This window comes from Mustela putorius, unplaced genomic scaffold (assembly GCF_011764305.1).
Source record: "Mustela putorius furo isolate JIRA1106 unplaced genomic scaffold, ASM1176430v1.1 tig00003932_pilon_pilon_pilon:0A:0A, whole genome shotgun sequence".
Taxonomy (NCBI): Eukaryota; Metazoa; Chordata; class Mammalia; order Carnivora; family Mustelidae; genus Mustela; species Mustela putorius.
Window position 1 is genome coordinate 7,644,108 of NW_025422077.1, and position 18,564 is coordinate 7,662,671.

Sequence of the window (18,564 nt, forward strand, 5' to 3'; positions counted from 1 at the left end):
TGCTCTTCGTCAAGAGCTTTGCAAGCAAAGCCTTTTGCATTTCATTCATCCTCAGAAGAGGGAAGGGGAAGAAAACACGGTGTGTGTCTCCGTGTGGGGAGGGCCGGTGAGCACAAGTCCCAGGCCGGCTTTGGGGTGCTTCGTGACCATCCCCGATCACATACACTCCAGCATGTGTCAGCTGTCAGGGCGCCCTTCCCACGGAACGTGGAAGGAGGAAGCTCATTTGTAGTCCTGAATGCCACAGGATGACCTGTCCCTACAGCAGGGAGCCATTTCCTGGACAGCCGTGCTGGAAACACGAGGCAGCAGACTGGACAATTCCCAGGGGCTCCTGTACACTCTTGGGGTCCTACTGCCATGGGGGAGAGAAACAGGTGCTTCGAGATGTCCTGTTATCATGATAAAAATATAAAGCAAAGTCTTCCTGCTCTGCTTTCTGCTGTCAGCAACTATTTAAACAGCAGCAGCTGTGAATCAGCGGGGCCTGCAGAGGGACAAGAATAAATCCACCCCGATCCCAGCTTCCTTTGTGCTGATACAGTAATGCAGGTGTCGCCTCTGAACATCTGTACCACTCACTACAGCTGCCCCGTCACACCAGTCCCCAGTGGGTCAGGTTACCTAGACCAGAAGATGTGGATCTCACTTCCGGTCCCATTTTTGCCGCTGACCAACTGTGACCTTGGGCGAGTCCCATCCTTTCCTAGGGGCTGTTTTCTCATCTTTAAAATGAGAGAGTTGCTCTATATTGGGGCTTCTAAAAGTCTCTAGCACCCCGTAAGGCAGAGGAGAGCTTCTATCCCCTCACGGGCTTTGGGAGAGAGTCACCTGCTTCAAGCACATTTCTAGAATATTATCTCGGAATTATATTCTGCTCTACGGTGTGCCCACTTAAGTTCTACAAGAAAGTGCTTTTGAACCACCAATGAAGTGACTTAACCATTTTTTCCCAAATCTTTGTGTAAAATTTCTCCCTTCAGAGGCTGCACATTAACCCCAGAGCTCTGGGCTAGCCCAGCGCACAGATCCTGGAGTAAGCTTTCAGTCCTCCCAGTCAGTAACTCCAAGAACGGACAGATTTCAGCCCCACAGTGTACGTGAGGACCCACAGAGCCAGAAAACTCACCTGTTTGTATGAAAGCCATTCGTAGGGCTGGTCTGGCTTCCGAGAGCCTAAACAAGGGCCATTATCTAAAAAAAGAAAAAAAGAATGAAAAACAAAAAATGGGTTTAATGTGCATAAATATTCTAATTGGTACCTGACTTCATTCTATAAAGTATCCACAGACTTTGGTCCCCAGATTGGAAATAAGGTAGTTCAGATTAGAAATGTGTTCTCCCAGGGTTCTGGTGTGATTTTTTGTTTGTTTGTTTCTATTTTATTCCTTAAATGGGGCAGGAGAAGAGGAAAAGTAAGAGGATACGAGGCAGGGGTGCCGGATGGCTCAGTCAGTCAAGCGTCTGCCTTTGGCTCAAGGGTCCTGGAATCCAGCCCTGCTCACCAGGGAGCCTGCTTCTCCCTCTGCCCCTGCCACTCCCCATGCCTGTGTTTTGTCTCTCACTCACTCTCTCTCAAATAAATAAAAAATATATATATATTTTAAAAAAGATATGAGGCAAATACAATTTTTAAGGACAATCAATTTGTGAATTCTTCATACCCTATTGGTTTAGAAAGGAGTCAACAGCTGCATGGTAAAAAAAAAAAAAATCCTAGTGTAGGTTTCAGAAGAATTCCTCAAAATTTCTAAAGTATAAAGCATTCTAACTCAAAATGTAAAAAGGAAAATGTGACTCTTAAATGTCCAAATTCTGATGACTTGGAATGTACTTACATGGGTGAAGCCTTACTGGCAGAGAAACAAAATAAGGAAAAGATACAAAATAAAGAGAAAATAAGGTGGGGTATTTGCGAAAGCAAAAAATAAAGAAATATCAGGATGTGTCCTGATTCTAACTTGGGTACTGAATAGGCAGAGAGCAAGAAAACCCGTATTACGTATTGCTGCTAAGGGCTAGTATAGTAAAAAGTACCACTGAGATCATTTATATTTGGAATCACGGGAGTTTCCTTCTGCAGATCGACCCCAAGCTCACTTTACGCTCAAGTTTGTAACTGTTGAAGACAAAGCAATGTCCAGCTAAAGGAAAAAGAAAGAAAGAGAAGAGAAAAAGCTGCCATGTTCAGATGATGAGAGCTGACCACAGAGCTAACGAGAAACATAGGCTCTGTGTTAAGCTGGGCCTCATAGCTCCTGCCACAGGGCGTGTTTTTGTCATCTCCCCTCTGGAACAGGGGACCTGCATTTCTGCTTTGAGACTACAGCGTATACAGCTGCCCCATTCTGTGTTTGAGTGTCTGCTGAGGTGTCCCGATTTGGTCTGGGGGCCTGGAGGATGGCAGGAAGGCTGAGCCTGGCCCCATCGGCAGTGCATGAGGTAGGGCCCATGAGGCAGAGTCATGCCCTGAAGAAAAGGAGGGGGATGGGTGATGGGTCAATCCCGAGGACAGGGAGGACCCAGGCTGGACCGAGTCACTGCTTCACATTGACTTCTGGCTGTCTCTACTGCAGCCTTGAGGCAAACAGAAAAGAGCACTAGGGGCCTCCTTCTCAGACTCTCTGCCATTCACAGGGACTGTGATAAAGGCCAGGCCGGACATCACAAGTTCCACCAGACACACGCCATATGAAATAATATTAGGTTATTCTCCCAGAACAGGGATTGGCAGTGTATGTAAGCTGCGGCCAAATCAAGCCTGCCACCTGTTTTTGTGAAGCCAGTCTTGCCGGAGCACAGCCTCACTCGCTCATTTACATATTATCTAAGACCTTCAGCCGAGCAGGCCTGATAGAGACTTTGTGGTCCCAAGAGTCTACATATTTACTATCTGGCCCTTTCCAGAAAAGGTTTACAGAACCCAGCTCCAGGACAGTTGGAACTTAAAAAAATACCATACCCGGGCCCTACTAACAACAACAAAAAAATTTTAATTCTTAAAAAAAAAAAAAAAAAAAAAACTTAAACTCAATTAATTAACATGTAATGTATGATTTGTTTCAGGGGTAGAGGTCTGTGATTTGTCAGTCTTTTTTTTTTTTTTTAAGACTTTATTTATTTATTTTTTATTTTAAAAGATTTTATTTATTTCTTTGACAGACAGAGATCACAAGTAGGCAGGCAGAGAGAGAGGAGGAAGCAGGCTCCCTGCAGAGCAGAGAGCCCAATTCGGGGCTCGATCCCAGGACCCTGGGATCATGACGGGAGCCCAAGGCAGAGGCTTTAACCCACTGAGCCACCCAGGCACCCCTCATCAGTCTTATATAATGCCCAGTGCTCATTATAACACATACCCTCCCCAGTGTCCATCACCCAGCCCAATTCTTTATATAATTGGACAGGGATGGGTTCCGGGCAATACTGCTGTGGAACAGAGACAAGAATCCACAGGTTCGCAGGCAGAGCCCTCCTCTTACACGTGGCTCCCTGTGTACAGTCTGAAAAGACAAGCTTTTAACAACTCCATGCCGGCTTCTCCTTTCATTCAAGAAACTCCCAAGTACCTTATCTAGATGCTGGTGTTTGCTCTCCTGTAAAGGCTTCGTCATATGGTAGTCTAGGCAAATTAAAGCTTAGAATAAGGATGCCTGGGTGGCTCGCATGGTTAAGCGTCTGCCTTCGGCTCAGGCAGGGTCCTGGGATCAAGCCCCATGTCAGGTTCTCTGCTTAGCAGGGAATCTGCTTCTCCCTTTCCCTCTGCCTGCTGCTCCCCCTCCCTCAAATAAATAAATAAAATCTTAAAAAAAAAACAAAAAAACTTTAAAAAAAAAAGGCTTAGAATAAAAAAAAGCTTCCCTGGTGGGGGTTAGAAGGCAAAAGTGACTTACAAAGCACATTCCTTCAATCAGTATAGATTAAGAAGCGTGAACTTTGTTTTCTTCAACTTCTCTGTAACAGTCACATAAGATTTTCATTTTCTTTTTTTTTTTTTTTTTTTAAAGATTTTATTTATTTATTTGACAGAGAGAAATCACAAGTAGATGGAGAGCAGGCAGAGAGAGAGAGGGAAGCAGGCTCTCCGCTGAGCAGAGAGCCCGATGCGGGACTCGATCCCAGGACTCTGAGATCATGACCTGAGCCGAAGGCAGCGGCTTAACCCACTGAGCCACCCAGGCGCCCCAGATTTTCATTTTCTAAGTAGAGAAAGTGACCAAAAAATTCTTGAAAAGTTACTGTCTTGAGGTCAGAGGAGAGTCAGAAGGATAACGTAAGTCATCATACTAGCAGGATGAATTCATTCTCTGCTCACACTGAGAAAAACGTAAAAACATTTCTACACATGGCTTTGTGGTAGTGGTAAAGATTCTATACACATATGTACAAATCTATACATATACGAATATTTAGTATACAAATATTTTGAAGTGGCTGTATGGAATGACCCACCCTGACCCTGACACTATATTTGAACAAGTTCAAAATATAGAAGTAAGTTGGCTTTCCCTTTAGAGTGGGGCTTAATGAATCTTCTATAGGAACACTGGGTCAAAAACACATTAGAGCCATCCAGTGTTACCAGTAGCCAGTAAAAAACAGGGCACTTCTGAGCGTGTATTATCTGCAATACATTGTGGGGCCAGAGTCGGCAACAGCACACAGTCCCTCACTGTCAGCCGACTCCAGTCTAGCTAATTGTGGCAAAAATAAAAGCTAGCCATCAAAAGATTTAAACAACAAACCATGAATCCCGGAGACCATTTCTACAGAGTAACCTGGAACAAGCCAAAACTAAGAGGTGAAAACACAAAGAGGGATGCGGGCAGCTGAGGAGACATTAATGGAGCACCTACTGTTTGCCAGGCCGTGTGCCAATGTCGAGAGAAGAGACAGCTGCCCTGCTCAAGGAGCCCTGGTGAGTGGGACAGAACAGCAGGCGAGTGTCTCCGCTCCCTGGAGGGGCGATTACAGAAATAGGCACAATTTGCTAGGGGGGAAACACCTCACCTAGAGGCAGGAGATGAAAAGGAAAGACTAGGGCAGTGGCACAAAAAAGGAAGAAATGCAACAGGCCCTGTAGAGGGCCAGTACACAGAGACAAGCGCACGAAGGCGTGGGGTTATGAGAAAGGGGAGAGGAGTGCTGGTTTTGCAAGAGGTTCGGTGTAAACTTGAGGAGACTCTATCCGGGGCCTGACAGGGAGAGAGGCCGGAAAGGCAGGCAGGAGCCGTGGAGCGCGGGCTGGGTTTCTCCGGCGACCGTTAGTGTGGGAGCGTGTCCCGTGAGCCACACTTGCAAAGGCTCTCCTAGAACACTACTTCTTTGGGATGTCAGTGTTTATTTCTCAAAATACGGGTCTCGTGGTCCAGTAAGTTTGAAAATGTTGGATCGGGCCCCATTAAACCCTTTGACCTCAGGAAATGTCAGTGCCCGATAATGAGCTAATCTCTGTGAGACTCTGCATAAAATCCAGGACACGCCGAAAACCTATTTGACCATGAGACCCTCTCTGCCCCAGGAGCAGCCAGAGAGGCTCGTGAGCTTTGGGGTTCACTCTCGAGATGGTATGGGAGGCGGCAGGGGACTTGAACAGGGAGAAGGGGACAGAGATGACAGCAAATACGACGTCCTCGAGAGAGACCGCTTGTTCTCAGTGAAAATCACTGACCATTAGTCACACAAGTGCAGCAAACGCTTACTTGAAATCTGGATGCCTCTCTGGAAGCCTTCGTACAAAGTTCTGACATCTTCGTAGAAATACACCAAGGGCTCATCGCTATCCAGCAGCGGGGATCTCCGAGCGCCATCGCTACCCTGTGCAAAGAGACACAGACGCAGGAGCACATTAGGGGAAAAACATTAAAAATAAAAAGCCTAACGTGCGCGTCCACCAGGCCCTCCACAGGACCCCTGTGGGGTCACTGCTCAGTATTTGTGGAATGAATGGAAGTGCAGGATTGCTAAGAGAACTCATTTGCCTGGGGTCAAGTGTAGCAGGCTTCAAAGAATCAAGGCTAAGACCAAACAGCCGTCAGAGGGGCCCATCTCTGAGCAGGGGTCTGGCCGGATAAGGGGAAGAGAACAGAAGAACTAGAAATGTGCCGCCACCACCACACAAGCCTCTACTATCCACGGCACGGGGGACGGAGCCTGCATCAGCTCTCATGGAAATGACAGGCTGTTTGCTTTTACTTCCATCCTGTGTATTCCTTTCGAGATGATTTCCACTGTTTGATCCCCATGTCCACAGTAGCATAATCTGGGAGGACCTTCTGATTTTCCAGGGAAATCAGACGACGACACAGGAACTTCTGGTACTATAGGAAAGGACCACTCACTAGACTATTTCTAGTGTGAGGTTTGAAGAAAGCAGAGAGGAAAGCCTTCACGAGAAAGGAGCAAAGGGCTGGGTCTCAGACAGCACAGTTGCTGATGGAGACACAAGAAGCATTACAGGGCAAGAACCAACATGGAGAGCCTTCGTAGGTCATGACCGCCAGACAGACTTTGGTGGATCCTTTTTCTTCTTCTGTTTTTTTTTGTTTTTTTTTTTTAATGTGTGTGTTTTTTAAAAGATTTTATTTATTCATTTAACAGAGAGAGCGAGCGAGCGAGCGAGAGAGGGAACACAAGCAGGGAGAAACAGGCTTCCCACCAAGCAGGAAGCCCCATGTGGGGCTCTATCCCAGGACCCCAGGATCATGACCCAAGCTGAAGGCAGACACTGAACAGACTGAGCCACCCAGGCACCCCTGTTTTTTGTTTGTTTGTTTATTTGTTTTTTTTTTTTTTTTAAGGATTTCGGTAGGATTCTTCATATCTCCTGTAAGCTCTCCCCCCAACCAATTTATCATATATGGACTTCAAAAAAAAAAAAGAACAGTACAGAAATATATTAAGAAAAAAAATGACTAGCTCCTATTATCAGTTCGATGAGTTCTTTCCAGACTTTTTTCTTTGCTTTACGTAAGTTTATATAAACTCTTTCATTATCTACTAGATACTAGTATGTGTTTGACACTTGACCTAATGCAGCAAATCGTTTTCTGGGATAAATATCACCCGATGATATATTTGACTCATCAGCATACTCTATCTTGGCAGATGCCTGCTAACACCTGTGGCCATGATTCCAAACATAATTATTAATTATAACACACTACTTAATAAGGCAGACAAGTTATTCTCTGTTTGTACTATGGTAGGAAAATCTCTGCTCCGTAGAATCATGCGTCATGACGACTTAATCTCTGAGTCTGTTTGCTTGTCTGCAAAACGGGGATCCCATGTGTCCGTGTCCAGGGTTACTCTCAGCTAAACAAAACTGGTCCTATAAAAGAGGAGTATGTAGAATACGATTCAGACACCCTATAACAAGCCTTAACTACGAATGCCAGTCCTGCTTAGCCTGTATCTTTTCTCCAACAAATACTCTGATTAAAATTCAGAAGTAATTTTGTGGCTTTACAGTACGCATTGGAAGCCTTTTCAAGCCGGGAAGGCACCCACCACAAAGAGCCAGGGGGTCACGGCTACGGCAGGAGAAAAAGGAGCAAGGGACGGAGTGAGAGCAAACAGGAAGAACAGAGGTGTGCCTGCTGCAGAGGAGCAAACAGCCACGTGTAACCGCCTCCTGGCCCCTGGCCCGGCCTGGCCCACTGTGCCTATCAAGCACGGCCAGGAGGCACAGACAGCTTGGTGACCCAGGTCCTCATGACCTCAGCTTAGGACAGGGCCTCCTATGCCTCCTATCCTGCCATGGTATCACTCGGGGGTCTCTCTGCAAAAGCAATCCTGCCCTCCCCCAGCATTCCACTGAAAACTCTCACAGCTATCAGTGGGGCAGAGGGGCATCAGGGGAATAAGACACAGAGCTTTCTCCGAAGGACTGCCGCGTCTTATCCTTACCAGGCCCTTCTAAGGAAAGCAAGTTAGCTCACCCTTCCCTAGATCTACTGAATCAGAAACTCTGATCCAGCACAGTGTGATCCAGCAGCTGTAGCAAGCCCTCCAGGGGATTCTGGTGCATGCTGGTAAGAACCACTCACTGGACGCATTAAGGTACGCAGGGGAGTAGTGAAAATCAGAATGATGCGTCAGAAAGAGAGCTATAAGAAGTGAGGCAGCAGCACGAAGAATGAGATGGAGGGCAAGGGACCAGGGAAAAATGCACTCATGTGGGCCTGGGTGAGGGCAGTGCCAAGTGGGAACGGGGTGAAGGGTGCCACCAGAAGTCGGAAGGGTTAATAAACGGGATCTGCCCAGTCACCGGGTCTAAAGGAGGTGGTCTAAAAATAGCAGTTCCATTTAATCAAAAATAGAAGACTGGGCATGGGGGCCAGGTTTGAGAAGAGAGTCCGTTTAGCTTTGGATATAGGGAGACCATATCCCTTTCAAGATAGTAGGTCAACCTCCCAATCCCTATTTTGAGAATCACTGGTCTGGAGGATAATTTGATGACAAACTTTTGGTTAAATACTTCTTTGGTTAATTTTTTGGTGGTACATAATCCTCAAAACTTTGAGAAACATGGAAGTAACAGAGCCAAATCCAAGTTAAAGAAGTTAATTGAAGACAAGATGTTTATTATTCTTCTTCTAATAAGCAATCAGAATACTTAGCAAAGGTTTGAAGACGAAGCAATAAATGAGCTCTAGGCCCCAAAGGCACACCATTTAAGGCATAGGTGAAACTAGGTAAAAAGTCACACTGTCACTTACTCGTAATATACTCTGTAATTTCAAAATTTCTGAATGAAAGGGGAGGGGGGCACTAAGCAAGATCTGTGCTTTGCAATGTGCTGCTCTATGAAATGATCACACATTCCCCTGAGGAATCACCATTTTAAAACAAAAATGCTATTTATAAACACTGGGTGTTGGCAACCTTAATTATACCTACAAAGGGGAAAGGACTGCACTCGGGGTGTTGGGAATCAGGGGTGAAACTGAGCTCACATGTCTATATGTGCTACAAACTCAAGCCATTTCAAAAGGAGGGCATTCCATTACTGGGTCACGCAAGGACATGTCGCTATTTCTAGGAACATTTACTTAAATGAAACAAAAATACTTCTGGACTTCTGATATAACCTACAGATGGAGGGTAGAGGCTGGGGTTTCAAATATTTCCAAGAAACAGAGAGAGCAGGGGTTCCGAGGTGGCTCGGTTGATTGGGCATATGCCTTGGGCTCAGAAGTAACCCCAAGGGTCCTGGGATTGAGCCCCGTGTCGGGCTCCCTGCTCAATGGGGGCCTGCTTCCCCCTCTCCCTCTCCCCAGCTTGTGTTCTCTTTCTCTCTCGAATAAATAAATAATTAATAAATAAATGAAAAGAAGGAAGGAAGAAACAGGGAGAGATAAGCAGACAACCCCAACTAAACGTACAGGAAATCAGTCAGTAAGATTGAGTATCAAGGAGAATTACGCTATACACTTCTTTAATGTGGTTTCAGAGTCTTCTAATTTAACAAAAAAATAGAGAAGGTCATGAGTCAAATACACTACGGTCACATCAGTGGTCCTGAGTCCATTCGGCAACATCTCTATAAGCTAAGGTTCCTCTTGAGGTCAGTATCCCCATGTGGGCTGAATTAGGAAATGAAAGTTCAAGTTCCACTTGGGGCCAGTAAGGGCAGGACCTCAGTGGATGTCTGCGTATCCGTGGTTCCCAAGACCGGAACCTTTGCCTATACGGGCCCTTGCTCCCACTTTCTGAAAGTTCACTTTATGAAACTTGACTTTTATGAAAGACTCGCATGAGTACTACCTGTTTCACCAACTGGACAAAATCCGAAGAGGAGTTTCACGTTTATGCAAAAAGGAGTTTTGTGTTTACGTAGATATTTTTGTAAAAGGGAAGTGGCATAACTGGAACTTCTGGAAAGTTGGGGGCACTCTTGCTTCATGCCCTTTAAAGGGCATACAAACGCTTACAAACGCTTTCAGAGGTGCGCTCTACTTATGGATACCAGGGGAAACCTGTATTTGATGAAAAGGACTCAAGATGATGAGAGTCATTTTGTGCACGCTCATATTTAAATGCAAAAATGGAATTACAGGGGCACCTGGGTGGCTCAGTGGGTTAAAGCCTCTGCCTTTGGCTCTGGTCATGATCCCAGGGTCCTGGGATTGAGCCCCGCGATGATGGGTTCTCTGCTCAGCGGGGAGCCTGCTTCCCTTCCTCTCTCTCTGCCTACTTGTGATCTCTATCTGCCAAATAAATAAATAAAATCTTTTTTAAAAAAATGGAATTACATTGTTGTGGGTTTCTGGAGGATAGAAAGATCCAGACTTTGTAAACTGGTCTCGTTCATCTCTGTCTAGAAAATGGGTATCTGCAGGCCATGACAGTCAAGTTCCCTCTGTGTTACTCCTGTTTACTCCTGCTGGGGGGCGGGGGCAGAAAGAGGAAGGGAGACAAGGGGGGGAAGGTGAACTACGTAACTTGTAAGGAAACTGTGGAAGACGTGGCTGAATTTTAATGTTAAATCCATCTCCAGGGGAAAAACAGCAGAATCACAGCCCTAGGGGCATGGGGTTTTTATGGGTTGTTGGATTTTTGTTTATTCATTTATTTATTATTTTGTATTGCCAATATCCTCCATGTGAAACTTTATTCCCAGCACTTACATTTTTACATGCCTCTTACCCTGCCCAGAGCATCACTGTCTTGCTCCACAGGCACAAAAACCACTCTTAAATCCAGTGACCTCTTAGACTCCCTGGCCACCAATTCTCAATCCCACCAACACCAGATTTTTGCTGTATGAAACAGGGCCTTTAAAGGCCAGCCGGTCGGTAACCTTCCCACCTCAATTCCCGAACGCTAACAGACAAGACACGTAAAACACACCTAAACTCCCCGTGATATGCTGAGCTGTCTACATCCCAGCATAGCAGGGAACCGTCAGGCTCTCTGTTCATGCTTACCCTTGAACAAACTGACTTCCTCAGATCCTTTACGCCCAGGGAGGAAAGAAAGGACAGAACCATCAGTGCTGGGTTCTGTCATCTGAGTGCAGGAACAATGGAGCTAAGTGACTATTTCCTGAGCACCCGCTACGCTACATGCCAGCCGCTCTGCAGGTGAGAAAGCAGCCCCAGGGCAAGGCTTTGGCAGGAAATGTCCTGGACGCAGCTCCGTTGACATCTGGCATGGTAAGAAGATTCTGTGGGTCCTGAGCAGGTTCAAACTCACCCCCACACCACTCATCTCCATCTTCAAGGAGCCAGGCCCAGATCACCGGTGGCCGACTCAGTTTTTTGGATCTTTAACACTTTCCCCTCATCCCAGAAGGGCTTCCATTTCACACCCCCCACCCGGTTTCCTACTTCCTGAGCCCCCACTTTCCCAAGCGAAGGATGTGCTTCCGGGGCGTGGGGCGGGGGGGGAGATCTGGCACAGCACTTGGAAACGATAGTTCTGTGCCCCAAGGCACATTTCAATGTCATCACGAGGGGACGTCAGCCAACCACAGAAGGGAAAATAGCACCCTCCCACCTCCGTGAGAGGGAAGAAAGTCTGGAGCCACCAAACCCCAAACCCACAAACACACATTGTTCCAGCAGGACAAAACTGCCTGTAGCATCTCTACATGCCCGCCTTTAGACATGCCAACCATTCCGCTCCGCTGTGGGCGAGTCGACAGGGAACCAGTGTCTACTTCTCATCCATGGCCGGCCTTCTAGACATGAAATATGAGAAGGAGGGAGTTTTGTCGAGGGGCTCGGAAAGTTTTCAGTTGTCATTTTTCATTTGACACGAGTTGCCCTGGCTATTTTTAAACTCAAATAAATATTCCAGCACACACTTCTGTCATTTATGAATACACACGTTCCCTGCTCAAGGAAGCCTGTGAGAGGCGGCATCCCTTGCACAAAATCAAAGCTCGTGGTCAGACCTGTTTGACCATACTCCTATTTAGTGAACAGTCGTAAGCGTTTACTGCCTGGTTAAATGGAACCGAGAAATAGATTTTTCTAAAACAATCATCTTTCTATCTTTGCATTCCTAAAGGCAGCTACTTAATAACCTCCAGGGCCTGGTCTTGGCATGGAGTCAGAAGCTCTGCCTTCAGTTCTCTGTCATGCCTGCCCTTGTCCATACGCCCACTCGCCCGCCCACCGCGGCCCCATGACCAGCGCCTCCTCATTCAAATGACCAGTCACCGTCAATTAGCGGATGAGCCCAAAAACCTAGAGAAGCCCGGTGAAATGTCCTTCGATGTGAGTGTAGCCAAGAAAAAAGTAACTAGCAAGGTTTTTCATACCTTTTTATTAAGAAGGTGGGGAGTCTTAGAAGACGTGCTAAAGTTACGGCAAGGTATGAAAATGCTGATGTTTGCATACCCCCAGGATGCTAGGTCTAAACAAACACAGCCCTTCCATCCACTCCCACTGCCCCAACTGCTAGGACCGCTTGCTAAAAATGCCCTCCGATGCCAAATGCTTTAGAAAAACGTGTTTGAAAACACTCTGAGCACCAGAGTAGCCAAGTTGCTAGGGATAAGATTAAAAAGCCAAATCTTTAAAAAAAGAAAAGCAAATCTTTGCATACGTCTTTAACCACACACACAACGATTTTGCAGTTGGACCAGGGAAGCACGGGCGGGGGGGGATGCTGACCGGACACCTGCAATTACAAACGGCAAGTGAATGGAGGCTGGCACCCCCCACACAGGAATTCCCACAAGCACTACTGACCGGTATGACGCCAGCGCATCAAGCCAGGAGATCCTCTGGGAGCCACCCGGACTTCCAGTCGACCATTCCAAGTCTCCTCCAGGATGAGAATTCTGTTTTTACTGAGGTTTCTAGTTACACGTGACTGCAGAAAGAGCTAGACTGTTGCTGCTATCTCTCCCTTCCTCTTCTTGCTCCCCTGCCACCTGCCACCGGGTTCGAATTCGTGAGTCTGACGCCCCCTGTTGCGGGTGCTCGGCCAAGGCCACCAGGCGGGCGGCCATGGGTGCACCGTGTGAATGCATCCGCCCTTCCCACGGCTCTTCCTGCTCTGGCCCGGCAGCGACCCCGCGGACCCTTCCTGCCACTCTGCCTCACGGCTGTGTTTGCCCCACTCGGAACCAGCCCCAGCCATTCACGTCCCGCGCGTTGCCATTCTTTGCCTTTTGATTTTTCCCAGCTTTACTGAGGTGTCCTCGATAAAGGCCCCTAGAGTGTACCGAGGTCCCGTGAGGCCCCTAGAGTGTACCGAGAGAGAGAGAGGCCTGCACTGTGAAGATTCTCGCAATGGAGTCATTAACATCTCGTCACCTCACAGACGTGCATTTTGTTTTCTTTTTTGCTGAAAACACTGGAGTCCTTCGCTCTTAGCGACTCTCAGTTGTCCCGGGCAGGGTTCTCCGCCACGTCGCCATGTTCTAGGCGAGCGCCTCAGACCTCGCTCATCGGGGAGCTGGAAGTCTGGGCCCTCTTCTCCCTATAGTCCCACCTCCCGCCCCGGGGAACCACCGTTCTCCTCACGGCTTCTCTGAGTCAACTTCTTTGGGTCATTTTCACTCTCTGGATTGCCAATGTCATTACCTCAGAGACAGGCAGTGTGTCTGTGCAGGTCCCATGTGAGTCTTCATCAAAACTTAAGCCCACGCTATCTGCTGAGCGTGGCCTCCAGGCCAGATGTGTTCCCTTTGGTGCGCTCCTTTCAGAGTTCTGATGAACCAGAGCTCTAGCTTGAGGGCACGAGAACCAGCTGCTCATATTACTCTTGGCTTAAGGACGCTCCTTGCCCTCTGCCAGGGAGAGAAGAGGTCCTTGGCTGTTCTGCCCTCCACCCTGTAAGCAATGCGAGGCCAACAACCTCTTCTTCCCAGGGACAGGGCGCACATTGCTCGGCCGATGTTCAAGTGCTTCTGAATGGATGCCCGTCAGATAACATCTCTGTGACTCATGGCAGACTAAATCCAGAGTGTCCCCTCCTCCGTAGGAGACCTTCTAGAGCACAGGACTAACACGCTATGGCAAGCTGCTCACCGTATATAGCCCACCATGTGGACGGGCCGATCTCAAGCTTTCCTGCCAAAACGGAGAGCCAGCCAGCATGCGCCCGAATGTCAGGAGATCATCTGGTGTGAAAGTCATCCAACTCAGACAAGAAGCCCGACACCCAAAGAACCGGTTCTGTATTGTGAAAGATACGGAGCCTCCCTGGAACCAAGGGGCCATGGCTAACAAGTTTAAACAGTGAATCTGTTACAGATTGATTGGTTTAGTTGCCAGAGATAAATCTGAAACGAAGTCCTGATATTTTTAAAATGAAGTCTCAAAAAGCCTGGACCTGTTGGTATAAAAAAGTTTTGGGGGGCTGTCTGGGGTGGCTCAGTTGGTTAAGCGTCTGCCTTCAGCTCGGGTCATGATCTCCGGGTCCTGGGATCCAGACCAGCATCGGCTCCTTGCTCAGCAGAGTCTGCTTCTCCCTCCCCCACACCCCATACCCTTCCCCTGCTGTGCACACGCTCACATAAATAAATAAAATCTTAAAAAAAAAAGAAAAAAAGTTTTTTGCATCCTACAATCTACTCCCTTCTTTAATATTGAAAAACAAAGCATATCACTTGGGTTTTCATTTAAGTACACCCTAATCTAGCCGTAGTCACTCAAAATCTTTCCATGTGAATTTGACAAGTAAGCTATCTCAAGGCCTGCAGGACATCTCTCATCTTCTTTCTTCTACCTCCTTCAGCAATTACAATGATTCCCTTTTATGCTTTGGGATGGTTTGTTGCCTCGATCCCTTAAACTCTGGTAGGTGGGCTTACGACCCAATCAGCACCAAGTTTTGCTCTGACCCCATCTACGTCCAACCTGGTGCAGGGGAGGAGGAGGAGGGGAGGCAGCTCACCAGAAATCCACCTTTGCTGCTGGCCCAGGCTCTGGCAGCTCCATGCTCTCGGCCCCAGGCATCCCTCCCACCCCATTCTTGACGGTGTCTGATCCCGCCGCCAGCCTGTGCGGGACACTCAGACTTCATTCTTCTATTACCCGTTCCTTTTCTTCCTTTCATTCCATCACTACTCGCAAACTCATCCGCCTGCAATACCCGCTGTCAGAAGAGGCTGCTCCTGGGTCCAAAGGTCTAGCCACTGGCTCTTCACATTAATCTAGACAGGGATACCTGGGTGGCTCAATCGGTGAGCTCAGGTCATGATCCCGGGGGGTACTGGGATCCAGCCCCAAATCAGGCTCCCTGCTCTGTGAGGAGCCTGCTTCTCCCTCTCCTCTGCCTGCCTCCCCCGCCTACGCTCTCTTTCCCTCTGTCAAATAAATAAATAAAATCTTTAAAAAATTAATCGAGACAGACCGCAACTTGCCTTATTATCCTTATCTTCCTCCTCCCCCGCCCCTGAAAAACCCTAGCTAGAATCCCTAACTTCCAAGTACTGCCATGAACTGTAATGAAAGCAGCATAACAGAGCCCTTGATAGCCCACTAATGGTAGGTGCGATTTTGCCTCTTTGGATTCAACTGTTTTCTTATATATAAAACATGATGGTTACGAGGAGGCCTTTACAGAGGAAGAAAACTAACACTGACCGAACACTTAGCATGGGCAAGCGGACACTCTGCAAATAATCTAAGCAGCGCCAATCTAATCTAACCCACCAGGGAGGGCAGATACTGTCACTCCTGTTTTCTAGAAGGCTGAAGGTCGGGAAAGTCAGGGGAACTTGCCCAAAGCTGCCCGGTCTAAGCCAAGGAGCCAGGCCCAGCCTCTGCCACATCCGCAGCCTCCCTGGTCCTCTCCAGCGCCAGCATGCTCTCCTCTGTCCCACCAAGGCCTGGGTCTAGGTCCCAAGGGGTCCCTAGTCACTGTGGTGAAGGTCATCTTCACCAGGGGACGTGGAGATCTCAGCCGACAGGCAGAGGCAAGCTGAACCTGGAAATGTGCACATCACCTGTGAACGTGATTAAAGGCCGCACAGACACAGAAAACCTCGCTTCCCTCCACAGCTCAGAGTCATGGAGCAGCAGCAGAAAAATTCTGTGGCAGATGGAAGTTCCTCCCCAACATGCAGGAAGAAGCAGTCCTTGGGGTCCCGCTGCTGCAGGCCGGGTCAGCTGCCACCACGGATGCCGGGGCACAGCCCTCTAAACACAGCCCAGATCAAACCATGCTTGAAAGTTAAAAAAGGCTTGCTGGATTCTGTTCCAAACTCCAGCTTCTCTGTCCCATTCCGCAGCCCATGTCCTCACTGCCTTTCATACATGGGGCTAGGGCTCAATGCTAACATCCCCTTTATCACCGTGACTTTTTTAAAAATTGTTTTTATTCACTTGAGAAAGTGAGAGAGAAGAGGAGAGAGAGAGAGAGAGAGAGAGAGAGAGCAAAAGTGGGAGGCGGGCAGAGGGAGAGGGAAAAGCAGGCTCCCCATTAAGCAGGAATCCTGACGTAGGACTCAATGCCAGGACCCTGGGATCATGATCTGAGCCAAAGGCAGACTCTTAACCAACGGAGCCACCCAGGCGCCCTTCCACCCTGACTTTTAAAAGGAAATGTCAGAAGCGGTAACTTATCAAGAACCTCTGTGCCGCTGCTTTAAGAAGGTGTAGCTTGGAGGGGCGCCTGGGTGGCTCAGTCATTAAGAGTCTGCCTTCGGCTCAGATCCCAGGGTCTTGGGATCGAGTCCCACATCAGGCTCCCTGCTCTGTGGGAACCCTGCTTCTCCTCCCACGCCCCCTGCTTGTGTTCCCTCTCTCGCTGTGTCTCTCTGTCAAATAAATAAAATCTTTAAAAAAAAAAAAGAAGGTGTAGCTTGGAATCACGCGGTGGGTGGTCATGAGATGCAGCAAAACCAAAAAGTGCAGATTCCTCTCGTTTTAATAACTGGGAAGGTTTATGGGAAGCGGGAGAGGGTAAAAATCTGGATGTGAAATGGACGGGGGGGGGGGGGGGAGAATCAGGATGTGGACTGGCAAATGGTGCTTGCTTGTTTTCAAAGTAGGAACCAAACAACAATATTTTATTCCGGCAATCAGTTCCTCTGACCGTGCCAGATAAGCAGGCTTTTCATGAATATGTAATGAAATGAATTAAGGGCTTCTTTCTGCCATAAGCAGTCCATACGGCCATGCTAGCTATATAAACGCATCTATAACTACCAAGCTCTCTTGAATTCGATATTTTAAGGTCTTTTTTTAGAAATGCAAAGCAAAAGGACCTACAAGTTCTGAAAACCAGAACTAAGTCCATTTCTATAAGCCAAGAGAAAAATCAGGAAGCCTCTCTACCAGGGAGTGGAATTATAGATTTTAATTTTCTTTCCGCTTCTCAGTAATTTTTAAACTATTCCACAGAGGACACGCATGCTTATTTTCCCAAGTCTCAGAATGACTTTATGCGAAGCTGGAGCTTAAAGAGCATATTGTAAGTGCTTCCACAATTTCTCATATAATACGAATTAGGCATTTACAGTTACTGCTAAATTATAAATATCTTAAACCTGCGCTTGCCAAATATTCTTTTCACAGCAATGGCAATGCTACTGTGAGACACCAGGTCCTCCTCCAGAAGAAAAGGAATCTCAAAAACCTCACACACATCTATTAGAAAAACTGAATTCTTCTCCTTCACAGTTTGTGATTAGCTGAGGTAAAATATTAAGCCATGTTTACCTTCTAAATAAGGCATAGAACCAACTTTTCTTGGCAATAATTCAGACATTCTATTTTTACATTTTGGCATGTATTAGACTGACATATCTACTATATATTTAAAAAGCTTCAAATTAATGAATCCAAGCAATTGTCTAAAGGAAAGCAAAGAACTAAAACTATAAATAACAAAACTATAAATAACAAAAAGGTACTCATCAGGCCAAGGTTCATTTGAAAGGGCATCTCTCCTGCTCACGGCCATCAGCCTGGGGAGCAGGGCAGGTTGGAGAAAAAGAAATATTCTTTATATGTGCTAAAAGTTAGAAATACTGAAAACGGATTCTGCCCTGGGTAGGGGAAAGCGAGAGACGACAACGCAGAGAATAGGCCAAGAGTCCCAGCACCAGAGAGACTCGGCTGCTTCATCTTTTCAACCCCTCACGTTTTATACTAAAGAGATTCAGAAGGGAAGGAAGGCAGAGCCGAAGCATTAAGAAAGAATCTTTCTAAAAAGGGTCCTTAACTTTCCCCATGCCATGGCAACCATTCGGCCCTAATGAGGGAAATACATTGCGTTTCACTTCCATGACAACAAGAACATGGCTGACGGTGTGCCCAAGTTCTACACAACTGTGGTACTCAACCTCTGATACCACCTGAATGCTCTTGGCTTGTTCTTGGCCTACCCAAAACTCTGTGGCCGTGTTATTCTGGCAAGTTCCTAGCATTGCCTTTTCCTAGGTGAAATCTCAGAGTCTCTTTCAAAAGCTTGGGAGGTGTTCTAAGTATCAGGTATACCACAGAGGAAATCCTTCTTTCTGGAATGTTTGTTTGACAACTCTCTTCTCTGCTGGAACACAAGCCCCTTGGGAACAGGGACTCTATGCCTCTCCTTTCCTGCTCACAGAATCTTCTGGGCCGACTATAGGGCCTAGCAACGGGTCAAAACTGA

The 18,564-nt window shown here is 47.2% G+C and overlaps 1 protein-coding gene across 6 annotated transcripts in view; it reads right to left on the reverse strand.

The window, feature by feature from the left end:
• The window catches only part of ACSL1 (acyl-CoA synthetase long chain family member 1), a 69,258-nt gene that overhangs the window by 24,199 nt on the left and 26,495 nt on the right, over positions 1–18,564 (reverse strand). For all 6 annotated transcript variants that reach the window (XM_045069462.1, XM_004757728.3, XM_004757727.3 and 3 more), the window contains exons 3-4: positions 5,700–5,814; positions 1,130–1,194 (exon numbers count right to left, since the gene is read on the reverse strand). In XM_045069462.1, the coding sequence (XP_044925397.1) occupies positions 1,130–1,194; positions 5,700–5,814 (180 nt within the window). The remainder of the gene's footprint in view (positions 1–1,129; positions 1,195–5,699; positions 5,815–18,564) is intronic.